General features: G+C 44.9%; 1 protein-coding gene and 1 long non-coding RNA gene across 3 annotated transcripts in view; one reads left to right on the forward strand and one right to left on the reverse strand.

Moving 5' to 3' along the window:
- Nucleotides 1-70: 70 nt before the first annotated feature.
- The window catches only part of LOC147042920 (uncharacterized), a 40423-nt gene continuing 22066 nt past the window's right edge, over nt 71-18427 (forward strand). Inside the window, exons 1-3 of the long non-coding RNA XR_015068651.1 lie at nt 71-157; nt 2090-2238; nt 3241-3380. This is a non-coding gene — a long non-coding RNA (uncharacterized LOC147042920). The remainder of the gene's footprint in view (nt 158-2089; nt 2239-3240; nt 3381-18427) is intronic.
- Nucleotides 11884-17474, reverse strand: spry4 (sprouty homolog 4 (Drosophila)). 2 transcript variants are annotated; one of them, XM_085936491.1, is made up of 2 exons: nt 17210-17474; nt 11884-15475 (listed from the first exon to the last, which is right to left on the reverse strand). In XM_085936491.1, the coding sequence occupies exon 2, from the start codon at nt 15422-15424 to the stop codon at nt 14318-14320; it is 1107 nt and encodes a 368-aa protein (XP_085792617.1). In that variant the 5' UTR covers nt 15425-15475; nt 17210-17474; the 3' UTR covers nt 11884-14317. The 2 variants fall into 2 exon arrangements, with proteins under 2 accessions (XP_085792617.1, XP_085792618.1); XM_085936492.1 differs by having other exon boundaries at nt 16510-17474.

Consider the following 18427-nt stretch of genomic DNA (forward strand, 5'->3'; position numbering starts at 1 on the left):
GTTGATATAATATACCTCCATGCCACTAGAGGGTCTCCCATGCATTATCATGCTTTGTACTGGGAAGTGTATGAAAACAGGCAGTGGACTTGACAGCTTGACAGGACGCCAACAGTTTTGGATTGTGTCATATTGATTGAAAGTACCTGTGTTTTCGGTAAGAAATAGGATTTCTTTTATTTTAGGATTGATTTGCTTGGAAAATAAACCTGCACGTCTTTTCTTTCCCTTCACTAACTTTGCAGACTTCAAGTGCAAAGGCACACGTCACGTCATAAGACTCCATTAATCAGCCCCCAGGAATTTAGGCAATTCAAACATTTGTGCATCTGGTTTGTCATCTTGACCTTAAATCTTATTTTATTCATTTTTGTATTTTACAAGTCATAACCAGAACAATTATATCCAACAATATTGTCTTTAAATACTGGACAAGACTTTTTATCTTGTTTAGTTGCTTTTGTAAGATACTGGTGCAAAAAAGGTGAAACATTAAAACTAAAATCCAAAATCAATAATTCATACCATAAGAGAGTGGACAGGTTGGATAACTCCTTCATAAACTAATGTCATTTTTGTCAGAGGCAACTGAGGCCATTGTAGCCTATGCATATCCGCAAGATGCATTGGTCTACTGTTCAAGACTGACTTTATGTTGCAATATACCGCTTGAATCGGTTGGCTTTGGACTTTCTGCAAAGCGTGGTGTTTAGTTATGCTTGGACAAACTGACACATCCGATCAAAACAAATCCAACATAATCAGATTTGTCCACACAAATGTGTGTCACCTCCTCCGGGCCTGCCCTGTGACCCCCGTGTCACCCTGTAAAGTCCCCACTTCCCCTTGAACATGCAAGGCCAGTGGAAGTGACTTATCCCCCTCCCTCTTCCTCCTTTTTGCTTTGAAGCACTCCAGTCAGCCATGTTGTGCCGACTGCCTCTCTCCGAGGGGCATCGAATGGCTTTAAGACTGGCGGGCTTCCTTGGTAATGACCTGTTTCTTTTTCTCTTGTCCTCTGCCGGCTGCTCAAAAAGTGTGGGTGGCGGCTCGTTGGGTTATTATGAATGAATATGTGCATCGGTGAATGTGAACGTGTTGTATGGATCATCAATTAGTCTCCGGTCAATAAAGAGATAGATATATGTTTTGAGGCTACATTGAATGTCTAGGTGGTTATCCATATGGTAGGATTTCTTGTTTGGCCTTTTTGACTGACAGATTAAATTCTGGCCCCTTAAGTAGCTGACTTGTTGGCCGTGGAACGCAGCAGGTGGTTCACAATCTGAATGGGCTGTTGCTGCTGAGTGGAGGTTTTTTCCCATGCTTGAAGCTAGGTTGGGATCACCTCCACCACCACCACCTTCCTGTACAGTTCTTCAGATTTAGCTTATTTCACATTCCCCGTTTGTTTGTGAATGGAGATTGCAGAGAGGGGGGGATACATCCGAATGTGGGGTCCCACAGGGTTCTGTCTTTAGCCTCATACAGGTTTGATTTGAAGTCTCTCCATTCTGAGCTTAATGAGTGTTACCCAATTCATATGTGTCTCTGCAGCACTCATGTAGATCCACGGGATCATTAGGTAAACAAAAGGGCAGCGGAAGCGAGGGAACACGCTATCAGCAGGTTATCTGCTGGGCTGTTGACTCTTGTCTCTTATCGCTTACATGAACTCCACTCTGATGTGCAGCGTGTGTGTGTGTGTGTGTTGCATAGTTTACTTAGAATTCTTTCTCGCATAAATACCGTGGGAGTGTATGCTCTTTCGACAGTATTTTTGAAATGTAACTGTATATATTGGCGTCTGGGCGTGTCTGAGAGCGCTGCAGAGGCCGAGCATCTGCTGGGAATGATAAACCGCCGCGGGAGTGTTAAGCCACATTTTCCTCCTTGTTTGTGTCACACATCCAACATTTTTTATTTTTATTTTAGGTACCCGCAACTATTACATCATCTCGTAAAATGTGCAAAAGGGGTTTTATGTTGTTACAAGTATAACAAAGTTCATTTTGGTCAATAAAGGTCGAAATCTTCCTTCTTTGTTTTCATGATTTTTTTTTTTTTTTCTTTTTTTTGTTCTTTTCAGTGATAATGGTGCCCGGATGGCTTGTTTGCATTGCGACACGTCCGGAACCGGGGAGTTCATTCAAGGGTATATTCCGTCCAATTTCTGTCATAGGAGCTGTGTCAACAGGATAGTTGTTAATCAGTGAGCCTCACTGGAGGCCAACCCAGGTAAGATAGGTTCATCTATTATGGGCTCCAATAATGTAGAAAGTTCATCCTTTGACATAACCTGCAGTTCCAAAGACTTGTTTGTATTATTTTTCACCTTCATTTCCACTGACCCTTGGTTCAATCCTGAACTCTTTTCTCTTCCTGCGTCCATCCTCCACGCTAAATGAGAACCAGACGTTCGGCAGAGCTAATCAAGATGTCCCGAGCTTGAATGAGCCTTATTATGGGATGGGTAAACAGAGAGTTCCGATGTTGCCGGAGGCAATGAAATCCCAAGACAGACCGTGGTTGATTGAGAGAAGAGATTAACGACGTTTAACAGATACCGAAGGAAGAGCGAGACTACTTTTGGCTTGGAAAATGTTTAAAAACTATTCGAATAATTTGGCTGGCTGGCTAATTCTCAAAGTGTGGCGCAGGTACCACAAACAGGCTTCCTCTAGTGGTATTATGCAAAATAATTCCAAAAATGACTAGTAGTTGGAAGTAGTTTTCATCTTTTAATAGCACTAAGTGAGTTGAAGTTACTATGTCAGCACTGATGCAGATGTTGTGGCTTCTGCTGACACAAATTGCCACTTGCAAATTTACATACAATAGCATGTTCAAACAATGTCCTCACAAACTTTCTGTATGAAGCTGTTCTCTTTTGCTTTTGTTTTCCTTCTGTTTTTCATTTGGCGGACAACAGCAATGGGGAGGAAGGAGGCGGGATGCGGAGTGCGTAGCGCGCTCAGTATTTATAGGCCGGCGTTCTGACCAAAATGATCCGTGTCCCGCAGAATAACTTCCTCTGGCCTCACCGCTAAATAACAGGAAGTCTTCAATTGTGCACATTTATTAATCCTAACACATGGCCAGGCTCCGACGCTTGTCAAAATGAGCTCTTGTCTACATTCTCTTCGAACTTTACTGTCAAGTACAATAAAAGTACGCTTACATATGTGCTTTTGGAATTGGGATTGTGCTTCTAACAGCGTTCTGCTGATTACTTTGCAGACCCAAAGCTTCGGCTGCAGGAGGTCCGGGGACCACAGTTTGAGAAACCCTGGAGTAAACGTCCTTCATTTTCTGCAATCATTGTAAACATGCACGTCGTCTACAAAGCCTGGCCTCTATTACCAAGCTCTTCAATGGAGGTAGGCAAAGGGGGATGCGGTGGGTCAAAGGTGAGACCGTGTTAATGGGTGATGTGGGGGGTCTTTTCTGCTCAGTTGGCCATCACCGCCACATATACACACGCATGCATACACAAAGCAGCATGGCTCTTTGCTCTCTTTCGGATGCTTCAAGACGAAGCAAAAAAACCACAAATGCTGATTCTGCACCTGGCAGTCATGATAGCGTGCACATGTTTTCAAGCCCAATCACTGTGACCACACTCTAAGGGGTCAAACGGTACAGATCCAGAAACTATTATATTTAATTCAAATAGAATGCAGATGATCTGTCAGCAGCTGTGAATCCATTTGGGGCTAACAATTGTTGCTATGTTTTAACCAGATATTTGAACACAAATGGTGGAGTAATACATGCAGACAGACATTTAGTCAATATTCACAAGCAATGACTCCCCCAACAAATATCAATTGTAGTCTAGTGTCACTATATGTCGCTGTCAGAGAATGAATGTACAATGAATACTTTTTGGACCAATTGGGTAAAACTGCTCGTTTTCTCGCGGCACAAGTGATGCGTCGGACCGCAGTAGTTGGAAATCACCAGAATAGGTTATTTATTGGATCATGTCGATTTTAAGGGTGGCGTCTGGTTGCTTCCCCCCCTCCTTGCTTTAGATGTGGTTTCTGTGTCTTGGTGGCACTCCCCGTGGAACCATCGGCAGCTAGCTTGCCACCCAGTAGGTGTGACCGCACTCAAGTGCACTTAATGCCAGGTTGTGTCCGTACCGCCGTTGTATGCGAACCAGCCCTACAAATAGTGCAAGGCTCCTAAAATGAGCCCTGTGTATTTTGCGAGGGTTCCTGTTTCCTCACTCAGGTGAGTGTATTATCTGTGTGTACGTGGAGTGGAGTACGGTTGCGTAATCGCCATGTGCCTCGGTGCCTGGAGCCGGCAGCTCGTTAACCTGCCTTCCTTCCTGCTGTCACCTCAAACTAAATAAACACGCAGGCTATCTGCACTGGGAGTGCGTGTGTGTGCACACACATGCCTAAATACCCATACTCCCATTCGCGTTCATTTCCTCTCTATGTCTCGCTTTCTTACTTTGCCAAAAAAACAAAAATTGACCAAAAGCTTTTTTTCCCTGAGATTTGGAAAGATTGCGTACACAGCACATGCACACGCATTACAATCAGAAAACTGTCAAAAATAAAAGTAACATTTCAAATGTTCAAATAAAAAGTAAATGAAATGATATAGAATTCATTCAAATTGACAAAGCCAAAAATTCCACTAAGCAGCGTAAGAACAAAAGTAAGTCGGAAGAGAAAGATTTGTGAATTAAATGTTCAGAATTTTGGCATCAGTTTTCTCTCGTTATGAATGAGGCCCAATAAGAAGGGTAAGGCAAGGCTAGTGCCCCCACATACACAGAAAGACAAGAATACCCATACACACACACACACACACACACACACACACACACACACACACACACACACACACACACACACACACACACACACACACACACACACACACACACACACACACACACACACACACATGAGCACTGATGTTGAGCTTTTATTTATCCTGTGGGGAGGATGTTACAGTTAGGATGGGATACAACATGTCATTGAGGAATTCCACCCCCCTGTCAGTGGAAAACAATCTGCTGGGACTCTTTGAACTTTGCGACAAGACACCCTGATAGCAAAAAAATAAAATAAAATCTAAAGCAACCCCCCTGACTTGATGTAATATTTCAATGCAGGATTTATCGTTTGTGCTTGGACGCTTTGAAAAAAACAACAACAACAAAAGCTGTAAATATTAGGAAGGAAGTGCAGCTCTTGATTTTATTGCTCCACATGAAGTCATTGTTTGACAAACGTTGTCTTCCTGCACCATCCACTCTGGATTTCATTTATGGAGAACATTGAAGATGAATGATGTCTTCAATGTTTTCTTGCCCTGGCAAGAAAAAAAGGACCATATTTGGTAACAAACATTTGTTTTTGCGGGGGAATTTTGTGCAATCTTCCAGTCAAACCAAATGATAAAAATCAAAAGTATTCCAAAAATGAAACGAAATGAAGAGATAATCCCGCAAAGTATTGTGCAAGAACAATTTATAAGAAAGCAGATGACTACAATTGCCCCCTCCCCAAGATAACATCACCATCTTCCCAAATGGTTACCACACACTGCACTGCATGTAAACACACTATTTCACTTTCTTTGTCTTGTGGCCTTTTAAGTGTGCATAATAGCCGCTTTTGAAACCTAACCCTTCCATTCCTAAACGCATAAAACCACATGTAACAAAACCACATGAAGTGCTTGTGTTACTTTCATAAAAATAACTAACACAGCCCCCCGTTTATATGTATTTATTCTTAACTTTGGATCCCCGCATTCATCATGTGGGCTCAGCTGGCACACTTTTAAATAACTTTTTTTGTTTAGCTTTTTAAAAAAAAAAAAAAAAAAAGTAAAGTTGGGGGGAGGAGTAGCAGTGGAAGCATTAATAAACAAAGAAATAAATAACCTTTATTGCCGGCCAGACATGACAGTTGGTTTATGGGCCGCCTATAAACTGGAAGAGCCAGCTTTAGAATTTACATAATTACTTCCTGGTGTAAATTACTCAAACGACCCCCCCCCCCCCAAAAAAAACCCCCAAAAACTTACTGGGTTACATGACTTGACAACAGACTTAGCACACCTTTTTGTTTTGTGCTGGAACCTCTAGAGAAGTACGGACAACGATTTCTTAATACGCATGATGATATTGTTTCGTTCTTGTGCAGTGGCTGATGGAGGAAAAAAAGGTGTTAATATGGAATGCTATTTAAAATAATGTGGAATGGTTTGGGCTTTAATTAAAGACTTTGCTATGATATCGAACGGGTTTGTGTTTGTAGTGAAACAATAGTTTTATTAGTGATGGGATGAATTCATGTCATTTCCATGCATTTCAATGGTGAAAGATGATTTGCGTTATCAATAAATGACATTTCTAAGTCAAGGCACCATTCTGCCTAAGTGAGGTTTTGTATATGTCATCCAATGAATTGTTCCTAAAAATATTGTGAGAGACCGCAGGAATGGAGCAGTTTCATGACACAAAATGTGACAACGCCAAAGAAAACAGACTTCATTTGTGAACTCACTAGTCCAGTTTTTAAACCACAAAATTATCCAATTCCTTCCGATTTCTCCCTTCCCACTTCCTGTACGAGAAGGAGACGTTCTCTTGGCTGGAAAGTCATGACTTCTCAACATCAGCAGAAATCTTGATTCCGTTGTTTTTTTTGTGTGTGTTGGTGTGAGAACACGTGCGCACTAATGAATGCATCGAATGTGCGTGCACGGTGAAATGAATGTGATTGTTTTGATTTGCTGGCTGTGTGTAGGACACAAGAAGCCTAAGGGGAGGCCCCTGGCTCTCAGCGTTTGTTATGGAGTAAGCTGGAGCTAGTGTGTGTGGCGTCTCTGCTGACGATGACTGCTGGGCACCGAGTCTCAGTGGAGCCAGACCATGCTGCAATTGTACACACGCACATTTTTTCTTGTGGGGACCCCTCAAAGAGGAATATCTTGATCATAAAGGTGGAATTGCAGGGGTTGGATTGAAGATCTAAAGACGCACAAACGAAAGTTTGCTGGCGTCTCAAGATGCAAGCACCATTTTATTTGTCGTCCCAAGAATAAAAAGAAATGCATAGTGATGATGGCTAATCCACAAATAGAAGCATTAAGCTTTTAAGCAATTCTTCCTTGTCTATTTTTATCTCATGTGACCTCCTCTTGATAGCTACAGTATTCGTCTGTGTGGTTTCCAAGGTAACACGATTCTCATGTTTATCGAGCCTGAAAAGGAAAGGGCCACCAGCGTCTCATTTCTTTTAGTTTTAATCTGCTTTTACTCCCCCCCCCTCCCATTAAAAAAAAAAAAAGTCACCTACTTATTTGGAGTCCGTGTTTGACTGACTGTGTGTTTGAGGAGAATAGAACAGGGCCTCTAATGTGTTCCGTTGTTCTCAATAGAGACAGGAAGTCGGGCATGTCATTGTACTTGTGGGGACAGAGGGGTCTTTGTTTGGAGCAAGGTCGCTGAGCAGGTGCCGCACTTTCTCTCGCTCTCTCCACACACGCCCGCCTGTCTTTGGAATATTACACTTTTAGTCTTCACGTTTTCTCAACATTGTTGGCAAAATGTAGCATCATTGTAACGTGGTCTTGAATAAAATAAGGATTAAATACTTCTCATGTCTTAACATAGACTTGCTGTTTGTCTAAAAAAAAAAAAAAAAAAAAAAAGCGCCATTTGATTTCCCCCTGGTCCCCGCATGCTCATCCATTAATAGTCATGTGACGAAATCACACGCTTAGAAATAGCTACTTTGCTCTGGGGCTTTACCCAAACAGGTGGGAAGATGAAGTGGCCTAGATACTTACCAAAAAAAAATTGAATTCCAAGATAATGCCACGCTTTGCTGTATGGATGGAATACTGTCACTTTTTCATGTTTTGCAAGAAGCCTTAATGGTGACAAATGACCTTCGGGAACCGAGATCACATGACGGGAAGTTGACAGAAAGAGAAAAGGTCAGCCCGCGGGAAGCCGAGAGTGGCGGCGATGCAAAAAGAAAAACATTGAACCGTGGTGGCATATGCCCTAAGCGCACACGTGCTAACGCACACACACGCACACTCACACACACGCATTCTCACATACATGAGGAAACGTGACTTGACCTCTTCTCCCTCAACGCCTATAGGCTTGCTAGCATCGGACACGGCGACGTTGTTGTGTGTACGTGCTGCGGGTTGCCATGGCAATGTTCCTTTTTGCTCACGATATTGACTAAACAGATGTATGTTAACAGGGGGGGGGGGGCGAGGGGCCCATTCCGATGCCGGCCAAGTAGATGTGACCATGTGAAAATTTACAAGCGCAAACGTTCTCCCCCCCCTTCCCAAGAGCCTCGTCAAGCAGATATCACGTTGGCACATCCGACCGAGCATGGCAGCAGATGTGTCTGCCCCGCCAAAACACAACTGCCCGTCAAGAAGGCCCATATTAGTTTCGGGCCATGTGCGCGGGTTGTTTATAGCGCCATGAAGCAGTGTCTCGCTCGGCATGCGTACATATCCGTTCCCATCGAGCGCCCGTTGATGTGTCACCATCTGTCCATCCGTAAAACTGGAAAGTGGGATATCTCTTCAAAGTGCCTAGAGGTGTGAAAATGAAACCATTCAACTCGTCCAAATCGTCTGATTCCAGCCTCTCAAGAGTCAAGCCACCTGTTTTTATCCATCTCGGGGCCAGCCATTTTTGCCACGTCGACCCAAAATGACATCACAGTGCTGCTGACCGTGACCTTTGGCACTGTGATGCCTAATTCATATTCTACATACACAATATTAATGAGTGGTAATAATTGTTGTTTTTTTGGTTGGTCAATAATAACTCATAAACTATCATCATGCTATCTTGCTTCGCAATGACCATCAGGACCATCTGAAATGCAGATTTGTCATGTCAAAAGTTCCGGCCCTTATTTTTTGTACAGCTGTGGCAAATGTGAGTCAGATGCACGGAAGAGAATCCAAACAGTGTTTTGCAAGAAGAGTTCTATTATTCATGTTTGTACAGAGTTCTTCCTGTGTATGTTTTGTAAGTGCACGTGTGTGTGTGTGTCTTCGTGTGCACTTCTATAATGTGTAGTGTCATTCTCGAATGTTTGCAATGTTATTGTGTCGGCGCTGGCCCGCGTCCAGAGGAAGTGCTCGGCTTTGACAATGCGCTCAGCAGGAATGCGCTGCAGGCCGCCGCCGCCAAAGTGGGCGTGGCACTGCTCCGGGGGTCGGAAGCCAAGTTTGGTTACTTCAGCTTTTTTCTTTTTTAGTAGGGGACAAACCGTCCTGCTCTGTTGTTGTTCAGAAAGAGAGCGAAGGAGGAAGAGAGGTTTGTGAGTTCTTGTGGACCGTTGTGTGAACAGATGTGAATGAAAGGTGTGTGTGTGTGTGTGTGTCTGTGTGCGTGTGTGTGTTTTCCCTTGGAGAGGACGATCTGAAAGGAATGCAACTGTTTCCCTGCACATGTCCCCCCCCCCCCCTCTCTTAGGCAGCCGAGGGGCCTGTTGAAAACAGACACGCAACCATGAAACACACACACACACACACACACACACACACACACACACACACACACACACACACACACACACACACAGAGTGAGGTTGTGGCATGGAAGGAAGTATCAAACTACACCGGCGGAATACTTATCAAGAATTGAGGAGCAAAAGCTGCCCATTAAGATTCCAGACTTTCCCTGCTTAACTGCTGCGATAGGAAAATAACAGGGTCGCTATAGAATGCAGTGAAACATTTGATGCTACAAATGTTTACAGTTTTACACAACTTTTGCAACCGTCAAAAGTCGACAGACACCAAGACTTCCTTTAGTCCTTCAAAAAAAGAAAATAGTGTCGCGCTAACTTTTTGGGGGTTCACTAGAAGGATGTATGACATGAGCACAGCGGTCTAATAGTGCCGTCTAATGTGAGAAGGGCTCGCAAAGAGGCCACTGTGCTGGAGGCCTGGCTGCAGACTGGCAGTGCCTGGTGATAAGAGGCTGTGGCCTGGATGGCCTCTCGGAGGGGAAGTGATGCAAGACACTGGCTCTTTGTTTGGTGGCATTACTTGGTCCCGTGCCAGCGGCCCCGCTGAAAAGAAGCTGAGCGCTTGGCTTGTTTGCTGCCTGGGTGACTGACTCCATGGTGGACATGCTGACCGCCTGCATGACTTGCATAGAAGAAGGCAAAAAAAAAAAAAAAAGAGCAGCCCCCCTCCCCCAGCTAATCTTTTTTTTTTTTTTTTTTTTTGGACTTTCGTCTGTGTTCAAAGTGACCCACAACCAGGTGAAATTGAACTGCTAAATGGAAACGGTGGTGTAAAATACTGTAGCAACAGGGTAAGACAAAGTTAGCATGTGTTTCTTGTCCTCATTTCTAGCAAATACGCGTGATAACGGGCTACATAATCCACCCACCCATTGACTGACATTTTACAAGACCGGGCCCCCTGCACTGACTGCCACACATGCACCTCCACTGCTCCCTGTTCTCCTCCAATTGTCCCGGCAGCCCCGTGATTACGACAAGTGTTGAAATGTGTGTTTTTTCTGCAGCCGAGGCCATCCCGTCACACTCTGTCGGCTTCATTTTACTTTTGAATTCCGCCGAGGGAAGAAGTAGGGCTGGGGTCATTGGAGATACCAAGTAAGGCCAAACAGGTCTCTATTATTTGCATCTGTGAAATATGGGGGGAGGAGGCACCTAAGATTGCACACTTCCTAAACACACATATGACAAAAATGTCATTTGCATGTCACATTGATTCTGAACTTCTCACATCTCATTGGATTGTACAGGAATTGTTAAGTATGCAGGCCGGTAAGGAATTGGAGGAGGGGAGAGGGGGCTACGAAGTCAAAATGCAGGTGTGTGAGTGTGTGTGTTGACAGAGGCGACAGGTAAAACAGGCAGGTTGCTCACCTGTTGCAGCAGAAGCCGCAGTTGTGGCTGCAGGCCCTCTTTTGTGTGTTTGTGAATGCGACTTCCTTTTTCTCGCTCTCCTGCCGTGTCACACATTCACCCCCCCTCCCAGGTGCACTCAGGTAAACACCCAGGAAGCAAGTGTCGTCGCTGAGTGGGGGATGGGCACGCCAGAAGGCCTAGGGTAACATGCGGCGGCACAGGTGGTTAGCGTGCGTTCTCAGCTTTCGTGGGGAAAGGAATGTGACACATCCAGATTGTCACAAAGCAACGCTGTCGACTTGTCACTTAAACTACACGCACGCACGAATGGCATGACATGGTCCGCATCTGACAACAATTTCCTGAGACTTATGTAACGCTCCCCATTCAGTCGAAGCTTTATTTGACCTTGGTGGGACCGCCAATGTTTTATAAAGTGCGATCCATTCAAACACACAGGAAGTGTGCGACTCAGGAAATCTGCATGGTGATGTAAAAAAAAAAAAAAAAAAAACTTGTAAATGCTGCGCCATAAAAGTAAAAACAAAGAACAGCGGTTGAAGTGATTGCTTTCTAGTCACGAATGTTCTTTTAAAAGACCAAACAAGTCAGAGCACTTGGCGAGCGTAAATTCTTAACAATGTTTAAAGTGAACCGTCAATTAATCCGATTTTTATCTTTTCTGATCAAAATAATTAATCCAGCAATGCACTGCATTATTTTCAATTTAAATTGTAGGAGCTACTTGGCTTATCTCTTTTTGCAAAGTAGTTTTCTAAGCTTAGTAGTTGGCTTGTTTGCCTATCTAATAGCTAGCTGATTAGCTAATCTCATTTTAGAAACCATTTTTTTTCATATATTTCCCAATTAGTACAATAGAAATGTGTCAAAAAGTGTGTAACGTGCATGTTTTTGCATTTTGCATTCTGAACAGCAATTGACAAAAGAGACGAAACAGCAGCTTGGTGTATTTAACAATATATATTTCCATTGTCAATGTACATTCCATTTCAACATAAGCTTTTTTTTCACAAACAGAAAGTTGGCATCTAAATAAATACTATATAAAATAGAACTTCAAAATAAATATATCTATAAAGGGAAAACTTTTATATGAGAGCTTTTTTTTCCTCCTTTCTGTTATATCTAAACAAAACAAACCAAAAAAAGAAGCACACTCTTCTTTGCTCCCCCAAACACTGCCGTTGCAAAGGCATAATCAGTATAAATTGGCCCCAAAGTGAGCGACAAAGGTGGAGAGGGTCATGGTGCTGTAGCATCGAGGGGGGTGGGGGGTGTTGACGATAATAGAATTGTCATTTGTAGGATTTCTGTCAAATATATGGTGTCAAAGCGAGGCAGCTTCCAAAAGGCAGATAGTTGGGAAAGACAGGCAAAACAGGCGGCAACGACACAACCAAATGTATGCAGAGCAGCTGTGTTTGTCAATCAAGACTGAAAAGTGTGTGTGTGTGTGTGTGTGTGGGGGGGGGGAAGCAGCAGGAAATGAGTCGATAGACACGGGTGGATTGTGTTCCCTCTGTGCACTCCACAAATCCACAGGCGAGGGAGTTAGCTTAGCCTTCGCCACGCAGGGCATCAGCAGCAGGAGTTTTTTTTGTTGATTTTATTTCTTTTTTTCCAAAAATGTATTTTATTGCAGGGCACACTTCTTCCAATTCAAGTGCTTCCTTTCACACAAACCCTCCAAAACCGTTTTTTTTTTCCTCGTCCTTGCCCTGAAAATAGATATCTAATATATTCTCTATGTATTTTGTACTTAGTCATAGTTATAGTGTACCATGCAACCTTTCAAGGACATTTAAAAGTCTTCTCCTCTAAAGAACACAAACGTGAAACTATTTACAGCAAATAAGTCATTCACCTGCATAGCTTCTATTACTAAACGTTATCGTCTGTGATTTTTCGTCTACGAGTTCCGCTGCTCTTCTCTGATTTTGGCACCTTTTTCTAAACTGATTTTTTTTTTTTTTTTATATTGCCACATACATTCGATGGACAGTGTGTAATCAGCTTTGTGCAACAAGACAATAGTGAGCAAAGGAGTTTAGCCGTCTACCGTGAAAATGGAGAAACAAAGTATCACTTTATGCCCAAAACACAAAAGGCCTTCAGTCTTAAAGGGCAGCATGCTTTTTTTTTTTTTTCTCAATTTTTTGGGAGAAATGGGTTGTCATCATCCTCTCCTCTCCCTGTTTGTGCATAACCACTGCAGTGATCACTTCGGACAGCGAAGACATGCTACCATACGTTTGCTTCCTTTGGCAAAAAGGAAAAAAAAAAAAAAGTCCTCATGCAAGCCACAAAAATAGACTTTTAAAGAGAACGCTATGCGGCAACTAACGACGATGAAAACACTCGGGCCGCGCTAAAAGTAGCGCACATACCTCAGAACAGCTGAGGTGGTTCATACTGTGCTTTAGTACGTTCTTTAAGAGGTTAGCTTCCACATAAGAAAAAAAAAAAACAGCGTTGTGCAAGTGGCAGGTTTGATTTATTTTGACCGAACACTGTCTTCGACCCTTTACGATTATTAGCTCTCGCCTTTTTTTGCTCACCATTTGTTCCTTTTGCACCTTTTTTTCGTGCAAAGTCACTCTTAGCTTCGCAAACCATCTGCTACATTCAAGAAAACAGGGAAAATGGCCACCGCACTACTTAAAGTAAGGAGTTCCAACGTCAAGGTCAATTTCACAGATACCGTTTTCCACTTACATTTCTTGGCATTAGTTCATCATATATTTTTTTTTCCGTTTGCGGTCTGAGGACTAAGCGCCGACTTTCCAGGAAGTCTTGAATGCAGCAGCGGATCTTTAGAGGACAGTCCCTGAGAAGGTTTTGAGTTTACGAACTGATCTTAGATCAGCCTTCCGGTTCACTTGGATGGTTTCAGCCTCGCTTTCTAAAAAGTTTTGCTCGTCGAGCCATTAAGGGGAATTTCAAATGCAAATCTGTGGCAATAATTGGAATGCTCAAGCTAGCAACTGTTTGTGTTGAAAGCAGGACACTTGGCTATATATCGATCTCGATATAGATCATATTATTCTCTATAGTTGAACTTCTTTATATATGTATATCATCCCACGGTCATTTTACGGTTAGTTACAAAATTAGCTGAGATTACATTGTGCCTTCATCGAAAAACAACCCAAACCGCCGCGGTTTCTCACCCAAGAGCTTGTCGACCCTTCCACACTCGGATTTAATCATCAAGCCTTTCGAAAAACAGGTCAAGAAGCTATTTAAGTACCTTTTTGTTTTACACGAGTCATCTTCCAGCACATTAATGGGGTTGGTTAAGGGGTCCCTAGAGAATGAGTATGTACTGTGGTGCCGTCCAGTTTGTTTTTAAGCGTCGGCCAGACAGGATGTGTTGGTATCATGAGCCCTGCTGCGGTTTCTCAAGTGTTCCGGCTTTGGCTTCCACGCCACCTGCGTTTTTACTGGGAGGGACGGCGCTCTGCAAGTTCTTGCAGCGGCAGCCGGGCCTGCTGACGTTGTCGTAGCACTTCTGTCCCAGTTTGGCCAGGCCCGTGGCCGGCAGATAGCAAATCAGACAAGGCAGGACGACGGAGAGGGCGGCCATGAAGGACCAGCGCGCGCAGCAGTTGGCCTGCGAGCACGAGCACGGCTTGTCGGCGCAGGAGCCCTCGTCGTCCTCGTCCTCTGTGCAGTGGTAGAAGATCCCCTTGACCAGGCACATGCAGGTGGCCGCGTCCACCAGGCTCTGAGCGGAGCACAGGCACTCCTGGTTGCAGACCCAGCAGGCGGGCAGGGTCCGGGGTAGGGTGCACTCGGTGCAGCGGCACTTGCCGCAGTGTTCGCAGAGGAGGAGGTGCTTCTTCTCGGCCGGCGAGGACGGGATCAGCGCCAACCCCTGCTGGCCCCCTGTGGGCAGTTTCCCAGACTTGAGGTCCAGCGATTTAGAGGAGGAGGTGCAGGAGGAAGCCGAAGAAGAGGAGGTGAGGACTTTGGGTTCCGAGGAAGCCAAGCAGCCCGGAGTTCGAGTGGTGATTGTGTTGACGAGGCCCTGGTGGGGGTGGTGGTCCACGGTGGGGGTCGGCGCGGCGTGATCCAGCAGCCTCTGGTCCGATGACGTGCTGCTACTGCTGCTGATGGAGCTGGGCCTCCCGCTGAAGGAGATCCACGGGTGGGTGGTGGTGTCGTGGTGAGTCTCGCACCGACCCTGGGGTTGGTGCTGGTGATTGTGATGGTTGTTGTGGTTAGCCCCCACAAAGCCCTCCTGATTGGGACCCGCCCAGTTGAGCCGCCTGCCGGCCACCTTCTGACTCGACGGCGGCTGCTGGGAGACCACGGCGGGGCTGTCGATGTAGTCGTTCTCCACGTGCGAGGACTTGATCTGATCAATGGGGTAGATGGTGAGGGGGTGCTGCAGGCGGCCGTAGGGCACTCGGCTGTCCAGCAAAGGCTGGGCTATGATGGAGGAGGACACTCCGGGGATGTGGTGAGGAACCCTGGACTCCATGTGTTGGCTGCTGCCTGGCACGTCGTCACTCTAAAGCGGCATTTAGCATAACTGCAAAGAAACGAGGCGAAGGTTAAGACCTGGTCTTTACATTTGAGAGAGGGGTCCTCTTTGCAATGTGACTTGACTTCTTTACAGCATATTCAGACTCCAGTTACGTTAGTGTCATTGAAACAGTGGTAAACCGACGACCCCCTGCACTTTCTAAACAACGAGCAAGCTTCAAATCCGATTTTCACGATATACGGGGATTCCTACACAAGCTGTCATTTGTCGTTGATGAACGCCGATGTTCTAAACGATGAAATAAAACTGACCCCACGACGACGTTGCGGCGCAAACCTCCCTCTGGCTCTTTCTAACGCCTGATATGAATTCAATGTACGTTGGTCTCCCTTTTTCCCTGGCATCAAAAGAGCAGGCAGCGCCACAGAGCGGGACTTGCATGTAAAAGGACTCCCTAAGATGCAAAGACCGGGATAGGATGGGAAATAAACAAGAAACGACATCATCTTGTATCTTTTAGTAGCAGTCCCCTCATTTTAACAGACATTATTTGTGGATGGATTGCAAGAATTCTGAATGGTACTGCGTATTGTTGAGCTGGCATCGTTTTTTTTTTTTTTTGTGAATGAACGCTGCTTGACTGCACTGGCTGTTGCAAGCATGACTCAAAGCGCTGCAGTCATGACGATCTCTCTCTCTCACTCTCTCTCTCTCTCTTTCTCTCTCCTTCTTTCTCTCTCTCCTTCTCTCTCTCTCTCTCTCTCTCTCTCTCTCTCTCTCTCTCTCTCTCTCTCTCTCTCTCTCTCTCTCTCTCTCTCTCTCTCTCTCTCTCTCTCTCTCTCTCTCTCTCTCTCTCTCTCTCTCTCTCTCTCTCTCTCTCTCTCTCTCTCTCTCTCTCTCTCTCTCTCTCTCTCTCTCTCTCTCTTTTCTAGCAAGCGTGCATCCAATATGACGTGTCTAACAACCCGATCTGCGTTGTTCTTCTGACATTTCTAGTCAAATCGTGCGGATGTGCACGTTTTTTTTTCTTGTTCTTTTGCTCATTTGTAAAAGAATGTGCAAAATCCAGTTTGTCAAACCTGTTGTTGCACTGCTGGCACCGACACACGCTTGTGATCAAATCGGAATCATTATAAACCGGAACTGTGCGCGCATGAGCTTTATGTGATTGCGTGCGTGCACGCATGCACGAACGCACGCCCCCCCCCCCCTCTACCAGATATGTGAATGGACTGAGTCATAAAAACCGGAGGCGGACGGCTCTGTCTCTATATACTCAAATAGCGTGTTTGTATGGGCTTTGTAACACGTGATATATTCAAATTCACTCGGGCACGGATTAACCTTGATGGGAGGAAATGGCGCACGGCAGTTTTGAATGATGCCAGGTTGGGTTGCCAGATTTGGATGCAAACAACGCAATTTTTCATTTCTTTTTCTTCTTGTCATGCAGTTGCTGATGACTATAGTGGACATTGGTATAAAAACGGGGGTAATTAACACCTGTCATATTTGACTTAAAATGAGATGGCTGTCCGTTGACCATCCTAAAAACTGCACCAAATGGCTCATTTTCTGTCATTTCCCTGCACGTTCAGACGTCACAAGTTTGCCTTCCTCTGCCCTCAACTTTGCTTGGCGCTGGTTAAATATTGACTCCAAGTGCAAACACGAGTCGAGCTTGTTGCAAAATAGTTGCAATTTTCCCTCCGTGCAAGCGCAATGTTTTTCTTTTTTTGATTCAATTGGAGACATCCACGTTAAAGCAAACGTACTTACGGTGCTCTCAGGGTAAAAATGTCATCTCGTCGTTGCGCAACACGTCTATTATTCCCAATCGTTTGCGTGTGCCGAGTATAGCTCCAATAGCAGTATTAAGTAGTCCAAATGGGTTGTGTGTTCGAGCAAGGACAAAAAATGGAAGGGGGGGAGAGAAAGGACGCGTTCTGTCGTTCTCTCCTCCAAGCCTGCTGGTGCGTAAAAAGGCGACTGCGGTTGTGGACGCGCAGCTTCTGCATGTGATGTTGCAACCTCCTCGAGAGGAGAAAAAAAGGAAGAAGGGGAGGAGGAGAGGAGAGGAGGGCTGGGCTGACTTTTTATGAATGGGAGGGTTAGGGAGGAAGGGGGCAGGGGGAGAGTGCAGCGCAGATGCCTCGGTCGGTTTTTTTTTTTTTTTTGTGAATGGGAGGGACTGGAACTCGGGAGGTTACATTTTTATGAATGGGGAGGATTCCGAATGGTGCTGCGCATGCGTCACGTCGAGTTTTTTTCTTTATGTGAATGGGGAGGAACGGTGAATGAGACGAGACGAGACGAGAGAGAGGAAGAGGGTGGTTTTTTTTTATCACAAGGGCAAAGTCAGGTCTGATTTCCATAAACACCTCAATCCCGCTAATGTATCTATATATGCATACAAATCAGACTTTGTTTTCTTCCTTCCATTTGCAGTGATTATTGCCTCATGGAAGAATGTTCAATTCACACAGTAGATGGAAATGCTGCAACAATCCACAGTATTTTAGTAAGTTTGATGGATACACTTTTCCTTCCTGTGCAACAACATGAGGTGAATAGTGTGAAGAAATACGCACATACAATGAGGAGATGGCTGCTAACCTTATTAGAGTGTGTGTTGGTAGGGGGTAGGGTTTGTGTTGCTGCTGCTGCTGCTGGTGGTGAGGAGGGAGGGAGGGAGGGCAAACCAGCATGAGGGCAGGCAGGATTCACAAAAGGACAGGATGTTGTCGATTTGTACCAAAAGCACATGCAGGAAATGAGTGTGAATTTCCTTTCTCTTTGACATCCTAGTTTGGGCGCCTGTGTGTGTGTGTGTGTTTGCTGGTGCCTCGACACCCCCCCCCCACACCACCACCATCCCAACCCCTTTGCTGCACCTCCCTTCCCGACACCCTCCTTCTGATAGGGGCTTTTAACCAGTCTTTGGTTGCCCCTAAAAAGGTTTTGCATACATCACCATGGTAATGACAACACCTCCAA

This window comes from Syngnathus leptorhynchus, chromosome 17, assembly GCF_054491065.1.
Source record: "Syngnathus leptorhynchus isolate UIUO chromosome 17, UIUO_Slep, whole genome shotgun sequence".
Classification (NCBI taxonomy): domain Eukaryota; kingdom Metazoa; phylum Chordata; class Actinopteri; order Syngnathiformes; family Syngnathidae; genus Syngnathus; species Syngnathus leptorhynchus.

What these genes read in the sequence shown, in the direction of transcription:
- spry4 (XM_085936491.1), bottom strand. Translation starts at nt 15,424, where the DNA reads ATGGAGTCCAGGGTTCCTCACCACATCCCCGGAGTGTCCTCCTCCATC.